Raw genomic sequence first — 18,778 nt, 5'->3', positions numbered from 1 at the left:
AATTAAACTTTCTCTCTCTTCCGCCGTGAATGACCTCACTTCTCTCCTTCGCCATTATTGATGTCGTCATCGCCATCGTCATCGTCGCATAAAGCGGAAGAAGGAGATCCACCATTGTTGTCATCATCGTCATCATATTGTCGTCTTTATCATCATCGTCATTTCCTCCACCACACGAGCTATTTGGTCAGGCTTGACTGACTATTAATTTCTACACATAATTTATCTGTGTTGGGTAATATGTTGATGCTATGTTTTAGAGTTTTTTTTTATTTTTTTTTAGAGTTCCATGACTTAATACTTCTAGGCTTATGGGTTAATGTTTGCTCTTATAATAAAAGTAAAGATATTACCTACTTATAAATCATACATATTGTACTATTGAATTAGATTTTGTGGATTATCAAATTGGATCGAACTCAAAAACAAAAAATCATATTATAATTCAGATTGGATTGGAATTGAGCCGAATCCAGACCGAAACTAAACATTGGATTGGTTCACCCTTAGCTAAAATCATGCAACAAAACATATATATTTCTAGTGTGGTAATGCAACCTAGTTGAACATTCTTCCACAAAGGAAACTACCTAGATCTAGAAAAACTTTAAATTTAGCCTCCAAAAACAAGAATAACCAAGTATCTTCACCAACTAATCCAAACAAATTGATCAATTAAGCACCCATTTTCTCATATCCTTCAAAAAATAGTGGAATACAGTGCATATTTTTCACTTTACATTACTTTTTTAGCTAGTTTACCACCACCCACCCACATAATAATAAGTTTTAATTTTATTAGTACATTCACTACCTCTTATATTGTCAGTAAAGAAACCATGTAAATAAGCAGTAAATAGCAAAAAGAAATTTGCAATTTGTCCTTAAAAAAAAATTAAAATTAAATTGTCGGTTTAATTTAAATTAAAAAGTCGATCATCTAAGTTAATATTCTCTTTAATTTGTTTACTATTTTATGTGATAGATAGTGGTAGTTTTCTTGTCTTTTAGCTTATTCAATCTTCTAAAAAAAAAAAAATAAGAGATGTTTTTACTCAGATGAAATGAAATTCTGTCAGTATTTGTGCATGGAAATAACTTTTGTTATCAGCCACATTTGCAGCTCACTAGAATTTGTTGTTTTAAGACAATGTATATATTTGTCCTTAATTAAAATTAAAAAAATTAACATATGCATGGAAATAACTATTTCTATTACTTTTTATCTTAGTATAAATTCACTCTTACTTCAAGAATCTTATCACATCATTTCCTTTTCTATATTTCATTCTTGTGTTTGTTACTTTGTTTTGAGTTTATTCTGTTATATATTGATCTATAGAAATGGAAATGGAGATGGTACACAGGGCGAAAAGCCGGGTTTTCACTAGGGGGTTGAGTGGCCTTAGAAACTTAGCTGTGAAGTTAAACGAGAAATGTGTTGGAATAGCTAAACATATAAAGAAGATAGCTAAGGATGATCCAAGAAGAGTTATCCATTCTTTAAAAATGGCACTAGCTCTTACGCTAGTTAGCTTGTTCTACTTTGTTAGACCTCTTTATGAAGGGTTTGGTGTCTCAGGGATGTGGGCTGTGTTAACTGTTGTGGTCGTGTTTGAGTTCAGTGTAGGTGAGAACACCTTCACTTGCCATTAATAATTACTTGAAAGTTAAACCCGAATTTCACAAACAATAAATTGATGATTATGTTTCATGCATATAATAAATTTTAGTACATGCATGATTTATTATTAATTAACTTATTATTTGTTTTACTTCGTACTTAGGTGCTACTATAAGTAAAGGTCTCAATAGAGGCTTAGCAACCTTAACCGCCGGTGCACTAGGGGTTGGTGCTCAACACTTAGCCGTGTTATTCGGGACAAAAGGAGAGCCAATTGTCCTTGGTATCTTGGTGTTCTTATTAGGTAAACTACTTTATTTTACTTATCAATTTGCTTTTATGCATAAGTTACTCTAGTGAAAAGTTCAAAAAAAAAAAAAAAAAAAAAAAAGAGAAAGTGTTTGATTGACTGTTAGGTTGGCTACTTGGCTACTACCCTTGTAAAAGATAATGAGAAAAATGTGTATTGAAACAACAAATTAAAGAAAGAATTTGACGTGTATGTCACTTCTGTTTAACGGGAAAACATATAATTTTTGGATCATGAAAATCTAACACGGCAAAAAGTTGTGCAACTTGTACATGCAAAAATGACGCTTACTTTAATTTGTACTCGCAGCTTCAATGTCGACATTCACAAGATTTGTGCCAAGCATCAAGAAACGATACGATTATGGCGTACTAATCTTCATATTGACGTTCAGTTTAGTTGCAGTCTCAGGGTATAGAGTTGATGTTATCTTAGTATTGGCGTACCAAAGATTATCAACCATCATAGTTGGTGGTGCGACTTGTATGATCGTTTCGATTTTTATTTGCCCTGTTTGGGCTGGTGAAGATCTTCACAACCTCATCGCTGGCAACCTTGAAAAGCTTGCCAAATTCATGGAAGGTATAAAGGCTACATTATTCAGTTATTTCCTCTCAATATGTGTAATATTCACTTATATTACTGAACTACTACGACTTATTCTTAAATTATACTCCGCTTAAAAGTAACACATTTAGAGTCTAATAATCAATATCATATATGTTTGAAAGTATCCTAATAATATTTATCATCACATTTTTTAAGTTAAGACTTGTTATAGATGATTGAATTTCATACACATGTTTATTTAGGAGGTTTAGATTATAGCTAGAATTTAAATGACACATACACATAATTATTGAAAAGGTGGTTTCTTTTGCTACATTATGTTTTATCTTTAATCGTGAGAGGTTATTGCCTTAATGCCGTTAATGGATATAATATTACTATATTATTTTATGCTATCATTACATTTTGAGAGTTATTATTCATTGTATTTTCAGGGTGAGTTTTATTTTGAATATAGAAAACGACATATTAACAAGAAAGGATAGACTAGTAATTATTCATTTTATTCTATAATTTTGCAAAAATGGCAATTAAGTTACTTAATGTTTTTAAAACAATTCTATCAACAGGATTTGGAGAGGATTATTTTACGTTTCCTGACAACGACAAGATCAGCATGAACTCCAAGAAAGATGGCAAATCATACCTCCAAAGTTATAAAAGTATCCTTGCTTCTAAAACTAATGAAGAGAACTTGGTATGTGATGTTCCCATTATCTTTTTCATTTTTAATTTATGTACGTACATTAACTTTTTAGGTTGTTTCCAACTTATTACTTCTTTAATTAATAACCACTAATTTCTTTTATAAGTGATTAAATATATTAATAATGGTACCAATATGATCATAAGATTGTCACTATCTTCTAATAAAAATGCACTAAAACATATATTGTACTTTAATATTGAAATGAATTATAAAATTGTAATCTTTTGCTTAATTAGTAAGTTTAATTCTTTGATTTACAGGCAAATTTTGCTCGATGGGAGCCATGCCATGGTCAATTTAGGCTTCGCCATCCTTGGAAACAATACGTCAAAGTTGGAGCTCTTGCTCGACAATGTGCTTACCACATTGAAACTCTCTGTGGGTTTATCAACACCGAAGCCAAGGTAAATATATCTTGCTATACCATCTTAATTAATTGGGGCGCTACCAAATACTAGAGATCAATCTCGTCTACACTATTGCCTTTTTGGCTCTTTATATAAGATGATATAATGTTTCATCAATTGACCACAAACATATAAGAATATAAAGACCAATGACAAATATGAAACATAATATAATATGAGTATTCTTGCATCACCAAATAATTAAAATCTCCTTCTTTTCAACTAATTAATTAAAATATAATTGTCGGAATTAATCCAACCTTGCAAATGACATAGTATAATTCAATCATTTAATTTGATATACATTTTCTTGTTCAATAGTGATTAGTTGCAAGATTGAGGCTAAAGGCTTAAGATTAATCATTTTGTATTCACCTTAATTGACCTTAAAAGCAATTTACATTTAACCTATAGGTACCAATGGAGTTCCGAAGAAAAATCAAGGATTCGTGCACAAAAATGAGCATCGAATCGAGCAAGGCATTAAGGGCAATGGCTTCATCCATTCAAAAAATGACTCACCCTAAGCAAGTAGTCATGCATATAGAGAACTCCAAACAAGCTGCAAAAGAACTCGAAAATGTACTCAAAACAATGTTATATGGACCGGACGATATAATAGCACTCGTACCGGATGCAACCGTTGCATCTATACTAGTTAACATAACCACATGTGTGGAGAAAATATCAGAAGCTGTTCATGAACTTGCTAAGGTAGCACATTTCAAGGAAAAAGTCGAGGCCACGGTCTCACCAGAGCCGACTAAACACACGGCAAAACTTCACCGTGGCATAGTGAACCCGATGTACGATGATGGTGATCGCGGTGAGGTTGATTACGTGGAAGTAATTGTATGTGATCAAAAGCCTCAAAAGATTGGGAATTGTATAGAAGGGGAGATAAGGATTGATAATAATAAGTGCTCAAATAACGTAAATAATAGTATTGTTATTAGTTCTCCGTCTATAATTACATGCACGTGAAGCTCTTTTGTTTTTGTTAAGGCATCCATGCATGAGTTTTACTTAATTGATCGAGCAAACTCTTCAATTTTTATTGATCTTTTAATTGGGATTATCTCTATTAAAGATTTTCAAGTTTTAATTTGATCTTGATCATTCACTTTTTATTTATTTATTTATTTATTTTTTTAATTTTTTTTATATAGCATATCATTATTATTGGACTTGAACAAAAGTTTAATTTGCACGTACAAGGGAGATTATAGATTCTAAAACATGTGAAAATTAAATGAGCCGAGACACGGTATATATGGTAAAATAGCTAGCTCGAGAAAGAGGTGTTTCGGGAAGTTTAAAAATAAGTTTATATATATATATATATATATATATATATATATATATATATATATATATATATATATATATATATATATATACTACTCATAATAGATAGACACACTCATTCCCTACAAAGTTGCATTTAAAATTTTGTTTTTGGTGCTCACTTAACACCCTCTTAAATTGTCCATTTGGAGGAAGCTTAACAAAAATCTATAAGTGACTTTTACTTTATACTTCATTCTTTCCATTTCCTCTTTCTATTTAAAGGTTCTCAATCTTTTGCTTAGCTTGATTTAAATATCGAATGACTTTTGATGTGTACAAAAAATTAAAGGATTTGACTCAAACATCCTTTGTACAATTGTAACACCATTAGTCATGAATATTAGGTTAAATAACTTAGTTACTCTTAGAATATCTACAATATAATTAAATGAGATCATTATGTGGGAAGTATATACTTGTTGGATACGGAGTACTCCGTATATAGTACTTATATGCTATATACTTGAAAATTGAAATTAAATCTCGCTATAATAAGTAAATAAATAAGCTTAATTTGATTTCCATCACTCCATTGGGTACAATGATCTCTTATTTTTTGTCCTTGTTGTAATCAGAACGCACTACTTAATATTGAATTGGCAATTTTTTTTATTTTTTTTAAGAAATATATATCTTATAGAATGTAACAGAAGGTATGTTAGCAGGAATGAAGTTAAAGAGGGAATCTGTGTAGTATATTCTGTGCCAAGTTGAAGATATTATAATTTGAATGTAGAAAGGCAAAAGCTGCATGTTAGGATCCCATAACCGGTTGCAACTGTCAGTCATTGAAATGAGGCTTTTATGTTATTTTTCCTTGTTTAAAATTATAAAGGAATACTTAATTTATTTAGGTGTTAGAGTTCATGACTTATCAATGAAAGTTAAAACGACAATTCAATTAATTACATGGGATTAGAGATGTCAAAGACTCGCATTCAGATCAACTCTTTCTCAATGACATGATCTGGACTTGAACTAGATCTAATTTAATATCAACAAACAAATGAATTGACCTAACTTGAAAATAACTTTAATTCGATTTAATATTTGACTCTAATACCAAATTTAACTTGACACAATCTAAGATTGACCAAACCTATAACTTGATTTCATCCGACCCTCTATTAACTCGAATTTTCATTAACCTCACCGAAACTAGGATAAAAAACAGATATCAACCAATCTTTTTTTTTTTTTTTTTTTAAATCAAACCTGAAACAAGTGAAACTAAAATTAACCTACTGAGATAGATTTATTTTATTAACTATGATAATGAAATAATTTTTAAGAAAATTAACATTAGTAGAATTGTTTTTGTTAATATTAGTTTTAATTACGGTTTGACAACATATTGATACAAACTTATTCATATGAGTTGTCATTAATGTCACCAAATTAGGTGTCATATCTCTTGTTTTTCATAGAAACTAGACAAAATGTAATACGAAGTAAATGATAATGTGATTAATAACCTTTCAGAAAAAAAAGTGATGAATAAATTAATTAATTTTTAAAAAAGATTAAGTAATAAATTTTACGCATAATTATTATAATGTAATGACTCAGGACATAATCCAAATCTAAAATGCTAGTTATACCCTGAATAATTGACTATGCTGTGGAGTATTATTTTGGATGAAACATAACTCATTTTGGTGTCTTAACTTTCCACTTAACTTTTGGGATACATGAACAACATGTTACTTAATTTGGTTAAAATTTATGTGGAGCAAAAACCTAGTTTAACCAAACCGCCCATAGATTGGAGAATCTCCATTTACTTTTTGATCTTACAAGAAAACGTGGCAAATTGAACAAGAGGCAAAAACTAGTTAACTTTGGTCAGTAATTACGAATAAAAAAAATAATTAGTGGGTTAATCCCAATAGTAGAAAGCTGAAAATTCTATTCCATGCCAGTAAGATATGCAGTACTTATATTGGTACATCTTCGGTGTAATGATAATTATGTACCGTGACACAAGAGTAGGTTAAATTCATTGGATCGATCAATCACCAATAAGAATCTTAGGGTTATTATATACTACTTTCTCTGTCCCCAAAATTTCGACCCTTTTGGCCTAATTTTAGTTCCAAATGATCGATCCATTTGTATTAAAATACCCACCAATTTACAAAAATATTTGTGCAAAATTAGCTTTCTCATACAAAATTTTGTTTTTTAAATGTATATTTAATACTTTATCTCTCTACTTTTTTACAATCCCTATGTAAATTTATCTTTCCAATATGTTTTTACTTCTTTTTATTTAAGTGTCTTATTAACCGCGAAATCAACCCAAAAGGGCCGAAGTTTTGGGGACGGAGGGAGTAGTATGTAACCCAATCTCGGGCAATGCCTTGGATTCACTCCGCAATATATATCCTAATGTTTTAATAATTCTTACATTAATTGGCATCAAGTAATAAATGTTTTTTGGAAGGCTATATCATTCATGTGTAAATCTATCCACGGTTGAAACACTTGTTAATTTAAACTAGCGTTCTGACCCGTACAATGCATAGGTTGTTTATAGGTATATAATATAAATTTTTAATTTATAACATGTTTTTATTAGAAAATAAATAGTTTATAAAGAATAAGAAGGGGTAATAATTGAATGTAATTGTAAGGTAATAAGTTGGGAGAAAATGAATCAAATAACATTCATACATAGTAATGTATTAATGCTATTTTTTTTTTAAATATGAGAAAGGGAAATTACAAAAAAAAAATAAAAAAAAAGTTAAATGAGTTGACATGTAGCATTGGTGAAAAATAAAGTTTACATGTGACATGATATGCATGATGCATGGTTTGTGTTTTTAAATACTAAGTAGATGTTCATAATCAAATGAGTAATTTAATTTTACGGTTCCATTAACATTTTACAAATAATTGATCCTTAAAAAGTCAAGATTATGACTATGAAGTTGAATTGGTTATAATATAATGATGTTATTATGTAGCATAATAATCTGTTAATAAACTTAGGGGTATATGATAAATTTGAAAAATTTATATTACATGTGGTATATGGTGAATAAACAAATTACAAAAGGGTATATAGTGAAAAAACCGCGATAACTAATACATCTCAAGTTACTTATTACAAATTATCACAAAAATTATATATTTGGAAATTAATAGCCAAGACAAATCCAACACTATTCCACATGGCTAAACTATGATTTGGAGAAAAAAAAAGGCATTGAAGTTTAAGATTCTATTGAGAAACACCTTCTCTATAGGACAAAACAAAATAAAATGCAGGGATCATCATCACTCCCTCTTTTTTTAATGTTCGTCCAATTTGCTTATTACACAATTTTTAATCAATTTTTTTTAAATAATAAATCTCAAGTTACGTATTATAAAAAATTATAAAAATTACATACTTGAAAATCGAAAATCGAGACGAATTTAATAAGATCCCACATGATGACATAACTATATTTTGAAAAATATAAAAGACATTAAAGTATTAGGTTATTTTGCATTAGAATCTTACAAGATTCCAAAATGAGACAAATAAAAGCAAACAACGGAATTATTATTATTATTATTGTTATTATTATTATTATTTACGATCATAATTAGTCATATTAAATATAATTAAGTAATACGTAGTAATAATAATTATATAAATTATTAAATAATACTCTGTACAATTATATTAATTTTTATAATTATAATTATGCGTAGTATTAATCAGTATTCTCTCCGTTTTATTTTGATTGTCTTGTTTGGAATCTTGAAATCTTTGGAGATTCTAATGCAAATAAAATCTTAAACTAATGCCTAGTCTATTTTTCAAAATATAGTCTTGTGGAATCTTATTAGATTCGTCTCGATTTTTAATTTATAAATATGTAATTTTTTAATTTTTTGTAATATATAACTTGAGATATATTACTCACAATATTGCATTGAAAAATGTGAAAAAAAAACAAATGTTACAAACATTTTAAAATAGGAGTATTGTTATTATATTGACTAATATTATTATAATATTATATTTACGCTTGTTTGGAAAGCTAAGTAGAAGAGAAAGGGAGGAGAGGGAAAGAGAAAGATGGGAAGAGGAGAAAAGGAAGGGGATAGGTGAGTTTCATTTTCCTTCCAATTCTCTTCAATTTTTGGAGGAAATATGCTTATTATAGAAAGGAATGGAAAAGGTGATGAGTTTCATTTTCCTCCTTTTTCTTCCCCCTTTCCTTTATCCAAATAAGGGAGATGCCATTCTTTTCTCTACGCTTTTTTTCCTTTCATTTCCTTTTATCAAACAAGTGTTAAATATGTGTGATTCAAAGTTTTTTGTATAACATTTTGTATATTTTTTGTGATCTTTTGGTCTCTATAATTTTTCAAATTAAAAGCAATTATGATTAGTTGTTTTAAATAAATAAAGTAATAGTATTATCTCAATCATTATGAATATATAAATCCAAATCAGCAATTAAACTTTTTTGATAAAATATTTTTTATTTGAAATATATAATTTTTTATGTAACTTTAAATGCGCCTTCATTTGTTGATGGCACTTAATTAATTTTAAAAACATAATTTTTATTTTTAAAAAATTTAAATCCTCAATCGCATTTTTTTTTTTTTTTTTTTTTTTTTTGCATATGTGACACTTGTATTTGAATTTTCAATCCTCATTCGTTAATTTTGCTCATGTGACGATTGAATTTAATAATTTTAAAATAAAATTTAATCATTTTTTTCATTAGTTGAAATACTATACTTGCTTATGTGGAGCGTTGACTGTTATATCTAATCACATACTAGTTTTGTGCCCGAACAATGCTCGACTTGTTAATAAATTTTTGGCTTGAATGTTTAATCCTATCACATGTATACTTTATAAAGGGCATATAACCTGTTTTGATAATGTAAGATATTTTCGATATCACCGATTTTTACAGTAGTGGACTTTTGTAGTTTTATTAGTAAAAGATAACTATGTTATTTCACTTTATTACACAACCGAAGAAATAATAATAACTTGAATATAATTATATTTGCAAGACAATCTAAAAGCTACGAAATACAATATAGCAATCGTAATATAAAAGAAAGATATAAAATTTAATGAATTGAATCACCAACTATTAAAAAAATATGAAATATACTAAAACAGTAAAAACTTGCGAGAGAAAATTATTTGATAAAGTATATAAACCAATAACAAGCTTCAAGCCTTCAACCATCAGCAATTATATGTTAATGGACCAACTAAATCAAAAGGTTAATCTAATGGTTAAAGCTTGTGATTGGTTTATATATTTTGTCATTACTATACGAAAAATGTAAAAGTTATAATGGGAAATTTGATTTTTAAGGAAGTTTATTTTAGATTTTGTATAAAGCAAAAGTCAAAATCTTGATACAAACCCTTCTTTCCATGTAACAATGATATTTTTTAAGAAATTAATTTTTAAAGGAAGATTAATAGTAATACTTTGGCAAGTGTCTCTCTTAATTAGCCTTCATTAATAATTAGTAGTATTTTCTATTATTAATTATTATTATAAATTAGTTGCTTAATAAATTATATTTCGGAAGCATTTGTCAGTTCGTACCTAAAAATTAAAAAATAAGGGAAATTCTCTTAGGTACTACCCAAATTTATTTATTTCTCGTTGGTAAAAAGTCAAAATTTCCATTATCATTGGTAACATTGTATTATTGATTACCAAATATAATCACCATTTAATAAAAAAATAAAATAAAAAAACTGAACCATGGTTAGTTTTTTTAATTTTTTAATAATTACATTATTACAAAATTAATTTTAAAACAAAACAACCGCTCTTCACCCACCCAGCCACCAGCCCCTACCCCCCTCCTGCTGATGCCAAGCATCCCCACCCCCGGTCGGCAACGCCCACCTCCACCTACTCTCTTTTCCCCACCGCCTCACCCCGACCCGTTATCTTTTAACTTGCTTTTTTGCTTTCCGACGTAAAACTTAGCGACAATAGAAATTAGTGAATATAAAGACCTTATATTCAATTCAATTGGCAAATAAATTACTCACTTAACTCCAACACTGCTAGAAAATGGAGGGAAGCGTTCAACTCCAAAACCCAGCGATTTGCTTCACAAAATCAAAGGTGAATTGCTTCTTAAATTTCTTAATCAAAACCTTAATTTCATTCACCATAATTTGAATCCAAACTTCCAGCTAATTCATCTTCCGGCGGGGTTGGGGTTGGGGGAAAGAGAGAAGATGGGGGAAGGCGTCGTCAGCCGGGGTGGGGATGCTTGGTGTCGGCAGGGGAACGGGGTTGGGGCCGGGCTAGTGGCTGGGTGGGTGGGAGAGGGGTTGGAGGTTTTTTTTTTTTATATAAATTATTTTTGTTATAATTTAATTATTATAAAATTTTGGCACCAAAAAAAAAAAAAAATTATTATAAAATTTAAAAACTAACCTAAAACCTTTAACTATAGTTAAAAATTAATCATTAATGTTATAAGTAGCTTAATACGAATAATACAATGTTACCACTGATAATGAGAATTTTAACTTTTTATCAAGGAGGAAAAGAAAAAAAATTGGGTGTTATCAAAGAGAATTTTCCAAAAAATAATTGATAAATAATTATTGATTTATTTGCTTAATTATAATAATCGTCGTCTGATCTTCACCTTATGTTAAATAGCTTTAAAATCTAAGATACAATAAAGCTATTTCAAAATATAATATCTTGATTTATATGCAAGCATATGTGTGTTACGCTTACATATATAGCAAGATATCATATTTAAATACAAGTTTAATGTGTCCTAATTTATGATAATACATATCAAGTATAGAGAGTAAGTTCATAATCTATATTAAGAAAAACAGCAAATACAAGTTACTTTAATATTATAAAAGGAAAAATTAACAAGAATATAATCCAAAGTACTGTCTTTCTTCTCATTTTAATCCTAGCTATATTTTAACCTAAAATAATCTCAACTATTGGATGCCCCTTCTCAAAATAGTCTCACTCATTTGTTAACCTATTATTCAAGTAAAAAGAGTGATGTGTAAAGCTAATATTGATTAGTGCTCTTTAATAATAATAACAATAAATAAATAAAAATTAAACAAACACCCCTTCTTTTTTCTTCTCTAATCATTGCCCACATCGGCACATTGACCACGCTCTCGAGAACAAGACAACATACAACTTCATTCCTACCATTCGAAACCACTTTCTTAACCACCCAAAACTACCACCACCGAAACCACCATTCAAGCCAAACCCAGCCACCAAAACCACCATTCTAGCCAAGCCTAGCCACCGAAATCACCATTTTAGCCAAATCTAGCCACTATTCTAGCCAACCGCAGCCACCAAAACCACAATTCTAGCCAAGCCCTGCCACCAAAAAGTTAGAAACCACCAATTCATTATGTCCTGCCACCGACACCATTCCATCCATACATGTCCGGACACCGAAAAAGCTACCTAATTAACCTACATTAGCCATCGTAACCACAGGTAAATCTTGAGACTTAGAGCATCAACAATCATGCAATTAAAGCTTGTAATAATTCAAAGGCAACCAACATTTATATTATGAAAGTGATAGCTTTTGTAATTATTTGTTTTATTTTGAAATGTAATAAAATTTTTTTTTTTTTTTTTAGAAAAAAAAAAAAAAAAAAGTATTCAATGGAGGAAAAGGTGTTATGGAGATGGTGTGGAATGGGGAGGATGGAGAAAGGGAAAAATCTTGACCTTTAAGGTCTGGTAGGAGATAAAGAAAGGTGAAAAAACAAAATAAAAATAAGAATGAATAAAAAAATAATAATAATAACCAATAGGAGAGGTAATAGGTAAAAGGGAGTTTTTGAGAAGGATTACTTAAGAGCATCTCCAATGGTTCAATTATAAGGACTTGCTTGCAATTTAAATAAAGTTCCTAGCTACATGCTTACCATTGGAGAATAAAAAATTGAGCAACATGCTAGCAATTGTAGCCCAATCAAGCTACATGCTTGATTGAAAAAGAGACAAATAATCTCCATTCATATTGGAACATGTGTATAATTATCTATTATTTTTTTAAACTTTATTTTTTTTGCAAACTACAATATGTTGTGGCTTACCATTGAAACAAGTTGTTGCTTAAAAAGTGTTGTAGCTTAGAAATTTATGTGGAAAAGCAAGCTACAAAGCATTGTAGCTTGCCATTGGAGATGCTCTAATAGTTGGAATCATTTTAAGTTAAATTGTAGTTGGGATTAAAATTAAGAAAGTCAATAATTGAGATTATTTTTATTAATTTACCCATAAAATACTAAGAAATGTCACTTGTCACTATGTTTTGTGTGTCTTTTAGTATGTACTTGCTTATGAATGTTTAAATGTAATGATTTATCTCAATTAAATAGTAGTAAATTCTCACAAACAAAATGGTTATTCTTGTAACATAAAATTTGAATGTGTGATGAATATTTAATTTAGGATAAAATATTAGAGGTATTTGAAATAATTTGTAAGTGATATTTTAAAGTTAACTGCTTTAATAACAGTTACATATATGAATAATAATTAATTCATTATATGCTTATAATAATTTTTGTCTAATCTTCACCTTAACTAAATAGCTTTAAAAACTAAGATAAAATACAGCTACTACACAATATGATATCTTGATATGTTCAGGGGCGGCGGATGGGCAATGCAACTTGAGCGACCGCACGGCCCCTAAAATATTGGGGCTTCAAAATGGATAAATATTTATTATGAGTAATGGCTTACTGATTAGAGTAATCAATTTTGAAAGGGAAGTCAGAGGGTCGACTTTCCTTGGCATCAATTTTTTTAAATAAATACCCCTGTTTGCCACCTGCTGACTGATGTATGGCCTATAACCCATGGGCCCATGTGTGTTATTTTTTTTTTACTTTACTCCTTACTTTGTATCTTTTTTACTCTATTTTTGGATTGAAAACTATAGTACTTTTTTTCCCTTTCTCTTTCTATACACTTTAAGTTATCTTAAGTATCTTTGCTTCTCTCTCATTCTAATATCTAACTAGAGTGTATCCGTACAATACACGGGATATATATTTTACAGAATGATATTACAAAAAATGTAGTACGAAGTGACAAAAAATATATTTCAAATTCGCACCATACATATATATATTTCAAATGCGGAAAGTTAAATTTGTCTCTGTCCCATAATAATTGACGTAGTTCCTATTTTTATCCCTTTCACAATATTTGACATGCCACTAAATACGGAATGATACTACTAATTTAAAAAAATATTTTATCACATTTTCTCTCTCCTCACCTACTCCACTCCCACCCTACTTGTTGTTTTCTTGTAATATAAAAATACAAAAGTGAATATTTATATAATAAACAAATATTTTTCTTAAACTATGTGTCCATCCCAACGTTCCAAGTATTATAGGACGGAGGGAGTATATGGTATCTAACTGTTATATGTGGCTGATCACACTGTGTGCCCAATTGTTGTTACAGGAGTTATTATTATTAGCTTTATAGGGGTTATCCATTTAGTGTTATAAAGGTAATCCCGTTAATGTTATAAGGGTTATTTCGTCAGTGTTATTGGAGTTACTTTGTTCTTTTGCAAGCAGCTACACTGGTGGTTTGCCGCACATAAAACGTATATATATATATATACATATATATATATACATACATATATATATATACATACATATATATATTTTGTTGATGATTATTGGATTAACAATAAGGTAGTAATTGAACATTTTCTAGAAATATCAATCAATGTGCATACCGTACCCGTGCTAATGTCTGGATTATATTATACGCGAAGGAAAACAACACAAAGTGAAATGTTGGTAATTATATGATTCCTTGAAAAAAAAAACCCAAAAAAAAATATTGGGATGGGTAGTAAACATGATGTATACATTTTTTTGTTTCACAAAGTTTCATATGTAGCTGGCCACACCGTGTGGCTAGATTATTTGTTTTGGGGTTACTCAGTTGGTTAAGGGTTACTCGGTAAGGGGTCACTCAATCGAAGGTTACTCGGTCGGTCAGAGGTTACTCTATTAGGGGTTCTCGATCAGGGGTTATTCGGTCAATTAAGGGTTACATGATCAGTCAATCAGAGGTTAATCAGTCAAGGGATATTCAGTTAGTCAGGGGTTACTCAGTCAGAAGTTACTCTGACAGGGGTTACTTGGTTAGTGTTTTGTGTGTGTCACTCGGTCGGTGTGGCCAGCCAGACAGAAAATCATGCTATTTTGATTTTGATATAAAGGTGTGATTAAAAGAAAAACAATTATTAAATTTTTAATGGAAAATAGTGGATCTTATGGTGGTTTTATTTTTTATTTTAAGTGAAGTACATATAATTTTAAGATTAATTTTCAAGTGTTAGCGGAAAAGTTAGGAAAAAATTTGCAAAATTAAAATAGATTCCTTGTAATTTTGGGGATTGAGGTTTTTAAAAACCAAATTATTGGTTGATATATTAAAATAAGTAATTTTTTGTTTTTCATTTTTTTTTAAGTAAAATGTATAGTATGTGTGTTATTAGTAAAAATAGTAATAGTGGAAGTTACTTGGAGTTTTTTTATTTTTTTATTTTAATGTGGAAGTTATTTGGAGTGCATGATAATTGAGGATTGGGGGTTTGGAGAAACCTCATTAACTTACTCTTAAATTATATAATAGATGACTTATGACTTATATTTAAATATCTTTATTATCTTTACTTTTTTTTTACATAAATTACACTTAATTTTCTATTTCTCAAATTCACTAATACAATCAACCATTAATTGACCCTTTTTTTTTTTAACTTTTTATTGTATCATGTCTATGAATTAAATTATTAGAATTTTTAGATACAACTTGCTCTAAAACTTTTTATGATAATGTATTTTGCTATATTTTTGAATTATTATTCGAGATAATTGGCCTTGAAAAAGTTGAAATTACTCGTGAAAATGTTATGGTTTTATTTCTTGTAATTTCACATGTAATGTGACTATTAAAATTAATATTTACGAAGTATTATTTAACCGAAACCTCCTTTTAAAAGATATTTTTTTAGACATTATTCCTTCTTATTCTAAGAATTTAAATATTTATGAATCAAATAAAGATTTACAAGGGAAAAGTGGGAGCATACTTACCAATAAAGATGGATCGCAAGTATGAAGATCGTATAACCGAGAAAAAAAAATGATACTGAAATTACCAAGAAATATGGATTGCAACCATGAAGAGCGTAGCTGAGAGAAAAAAAAAATTGAATTAACAACAACAACAATAACAAGTATTATTTGAATATAAAAAAAAAACCTTGAATCACTGACATGTGAAATCTCGTCTTTCAAGAATATATGCGGTCATTATTTCATGTTGTTCTCTAGCGTAATTTTCAATTCTAGGGCTTGTTATTGAATGATGAAAGAAAGAATAGAAAGAAAGAAGATTGAAAATATTAAAGAAGATGGTGATTAACTTTAAAAACTCAAAAAAAAAAATTATTTGAGATTGGAGTAGAGAAAGGAGAAAGAAAGATAAGGGCAAAAAAGTGACAAAAGCGGCAAAGAACTATTCTAGTATATTAGGGTTAGGTTTTTATCACATATATATATAATTGGGAATGCAAAATTGAAATGTTTGGGCTAGACCTGAACTGAATTCTATGTAAGTTTAGAGTTAGACCTAAATCTTATTGGAAGTTTGATTTTTCTTTTTGGTCTCAAATATGACTTTTTTCTTTAAATCGGGTCAGATTTGGAGCTGATTAGGATAAAAACAACCTTGATATTATTCTATTTTATAGTTTTGATTATTATCACTCATTCATATATATTAAGGAAAGTTCAAATATGCTTGACGGAAACATATTTATTTTTAGAGTGTACATACAATGATGTTGAAAGTTTTGAAAGATTATATATTTATGAAGCATTCCCTTGTAAACAGATTGCAAATCACATTAAAATAATGGGGTATATATTCTATTGACATGTGTCACTTCGACCATAATGTTTTCCTGATCAATAAAAATAAGTATCATTATCTAAGATGATTGTAGACTCGTCTTAATTAACATTTTTAACAAATCGATCGCCCAATTGTATTTCTTTAGCACCAACCTTATTACCTTTTCCACATCCTATCCTATAATTATGGACTTGTCGCTAAATTTCAGAGGGCATCAACAAAGCATTTTGACCATATTATAAGTCTATTATCATCATACAACCTATATAATTCGAGACATTCTTTTTAAGGAGATTGAAGTCCTTTCGTGTTTCTTAAATCTAAGCATAAAAAGTTGAATTTCTAAGAGTTATTTGACAAATATATCTCTATATTTATTACTACCGATAGATATTATATTTATGATAATATTTGTCGCAAATTAGGATAAATTTTATGTATATTTTGTATCATTATCGTACTAGGTATCCTAACGTGATTAAAACTAGTATTGTAAATTCTATATATATTGATCAATGATACACTCTAATTAGAGAAGTTTTCCTGAAATCTCACATGGTATCACAGCTTAGGTTTTAGATCTCAATTTTTTTTCTTTTTCCTATTTCTTGGTTTTGTTTTTATTAGGACCTTTTTCCACCGTCAATAAGCTTCCGCACTCTTTGTTTTTTTGTTGATTTCCACTTTTTGTAAATTGATTTCCACCTTTGAGGTAATTAATTTCCTCTTTGTTTCTCACGCACTACAAATTTTTTTCGCTTTTGTTCCATGGCTAAGGATGATGACAACCCACCACCACCGCCTCCTCCACCTTCGACGGAGTATCATCCGGCTCTCTCCGTCAACAACATCAAGAACGCCATTCCTTTGATTCTTGATCGGGAAAAAGTTTAATACTCCAATTGGGTGGAATTGTTTGGAGTCCATTGCCATGCTTTTGATGTCCTTGATCACATTGATTCGACCGTCGCACGTCCAACTGATATTTCCTCTTCGTTATGGCTTCGTCTTGACTCCATTATCAAGCAATGGATTTATGGCACCATCTCCACCGATCTCTTAAACACCGTTCTTTGCAAAGGAGACTCTGCTTAGCAACTTTGGACCAAGTTGAAGGACTTATTTCAAGACAACAAGACCACAAGAGCCGTATACCTCGAAAATCAGTTTAATGCCCTTCACCTATCAAATTTTTCGGACGTCTCTTCTTATTGCCAGGAATTAAAGAACTTGAAAGACCAATTGGCCGCAGTCGATCAACCGGTGACAGAGCAAAAGCTCGTAATTTGCCTTGTTTCGGGACTTGTTAATACGGATTATGACACCGTGGCTACAATTATCCAACAAACAGACCCCTTTCCTTCCTTTGAGACTGCTCGTTCTCGTCTTTTGTTAGAGGAAACACGGAGGTCAAACGATCAAGGTGTCCAAGCTGTTTCTTTTGTAGCCCAACAATCTCATACTACTGGACAGTTACAACCTCCACCGCAAGGCTAATCACAGCAGCAGCAGAAGGTCGCCGGTGGCGGCGGCGGAGGCAGAGTCGCCGGCCGTGGGCGTGGTCATGGTGGCAGCAGCAACAAAGGAAAGGGAAGGGGTCGAGGTCGTGATAGCAATCAGCAGCAGCATCAATCAAACCCACCCTATTAGGATAATATCTTGGAGTATATATATTTTGTATATTTGATAATATCTTTACATATCTTTAGGCTAATATGCTAGGGCTGACTTTGTATAAATATAGCTTGATGGTGAATGAAATAATCAGAATTTCGGGCCTATCTTTTCATGGTATCAGAGCTGACACTCTAACCCTAAACT

General features: G+C 30.0%; 1 protein-coding gene across 1 annotated transcript; it reads left to right on the top strand.

Annotated features, from left to right (window-relative positions):
- Positions 1–1,344: 1,344 nt before the first annotated feature.
- LOC145566688 (aluminum-activated malate transporter 8-like) lies at positions 1,345–4,604 on the top strand. The gene is made up of 6 exons (XM_081626028.1): positions 1,345–1,630; positions 1,788–1,928; positions 2,244–2,516; positions 3,074–3,201; positions 3,474–3,617; positions 4,035–4,604. The coding sequence occupies exons 1-6, from the start codon at positions 1,345–1,347 to the stop codon at positions 4,602–4,604; spliced, it is 1,542 nt and encodes a 513-aa protein (XP_081482154.1).
- Positions 4,605–18,778: the final 14,174 nt, after the last annotated feature.

The sequence above is a fragment of the Chenopodium album genome, chromosome 11 (assembly GCF_948465745.1).
Source record: "Chenopodium album chromosome 11, dcCheAlbu1.1, whole genome shotgun sequence".
Lineage (NCBI taxonomy): Eukaryota > Viridiplantae > Streptophyta > Magnoliopsida > Caryophyllales > Amaranthaceae > Chenopodium > Chenopodium album.
Note: the sequence above shows the minus strand (reverse complement) of the source record. Positions and strands in the feature narration are given on the sequence as shown.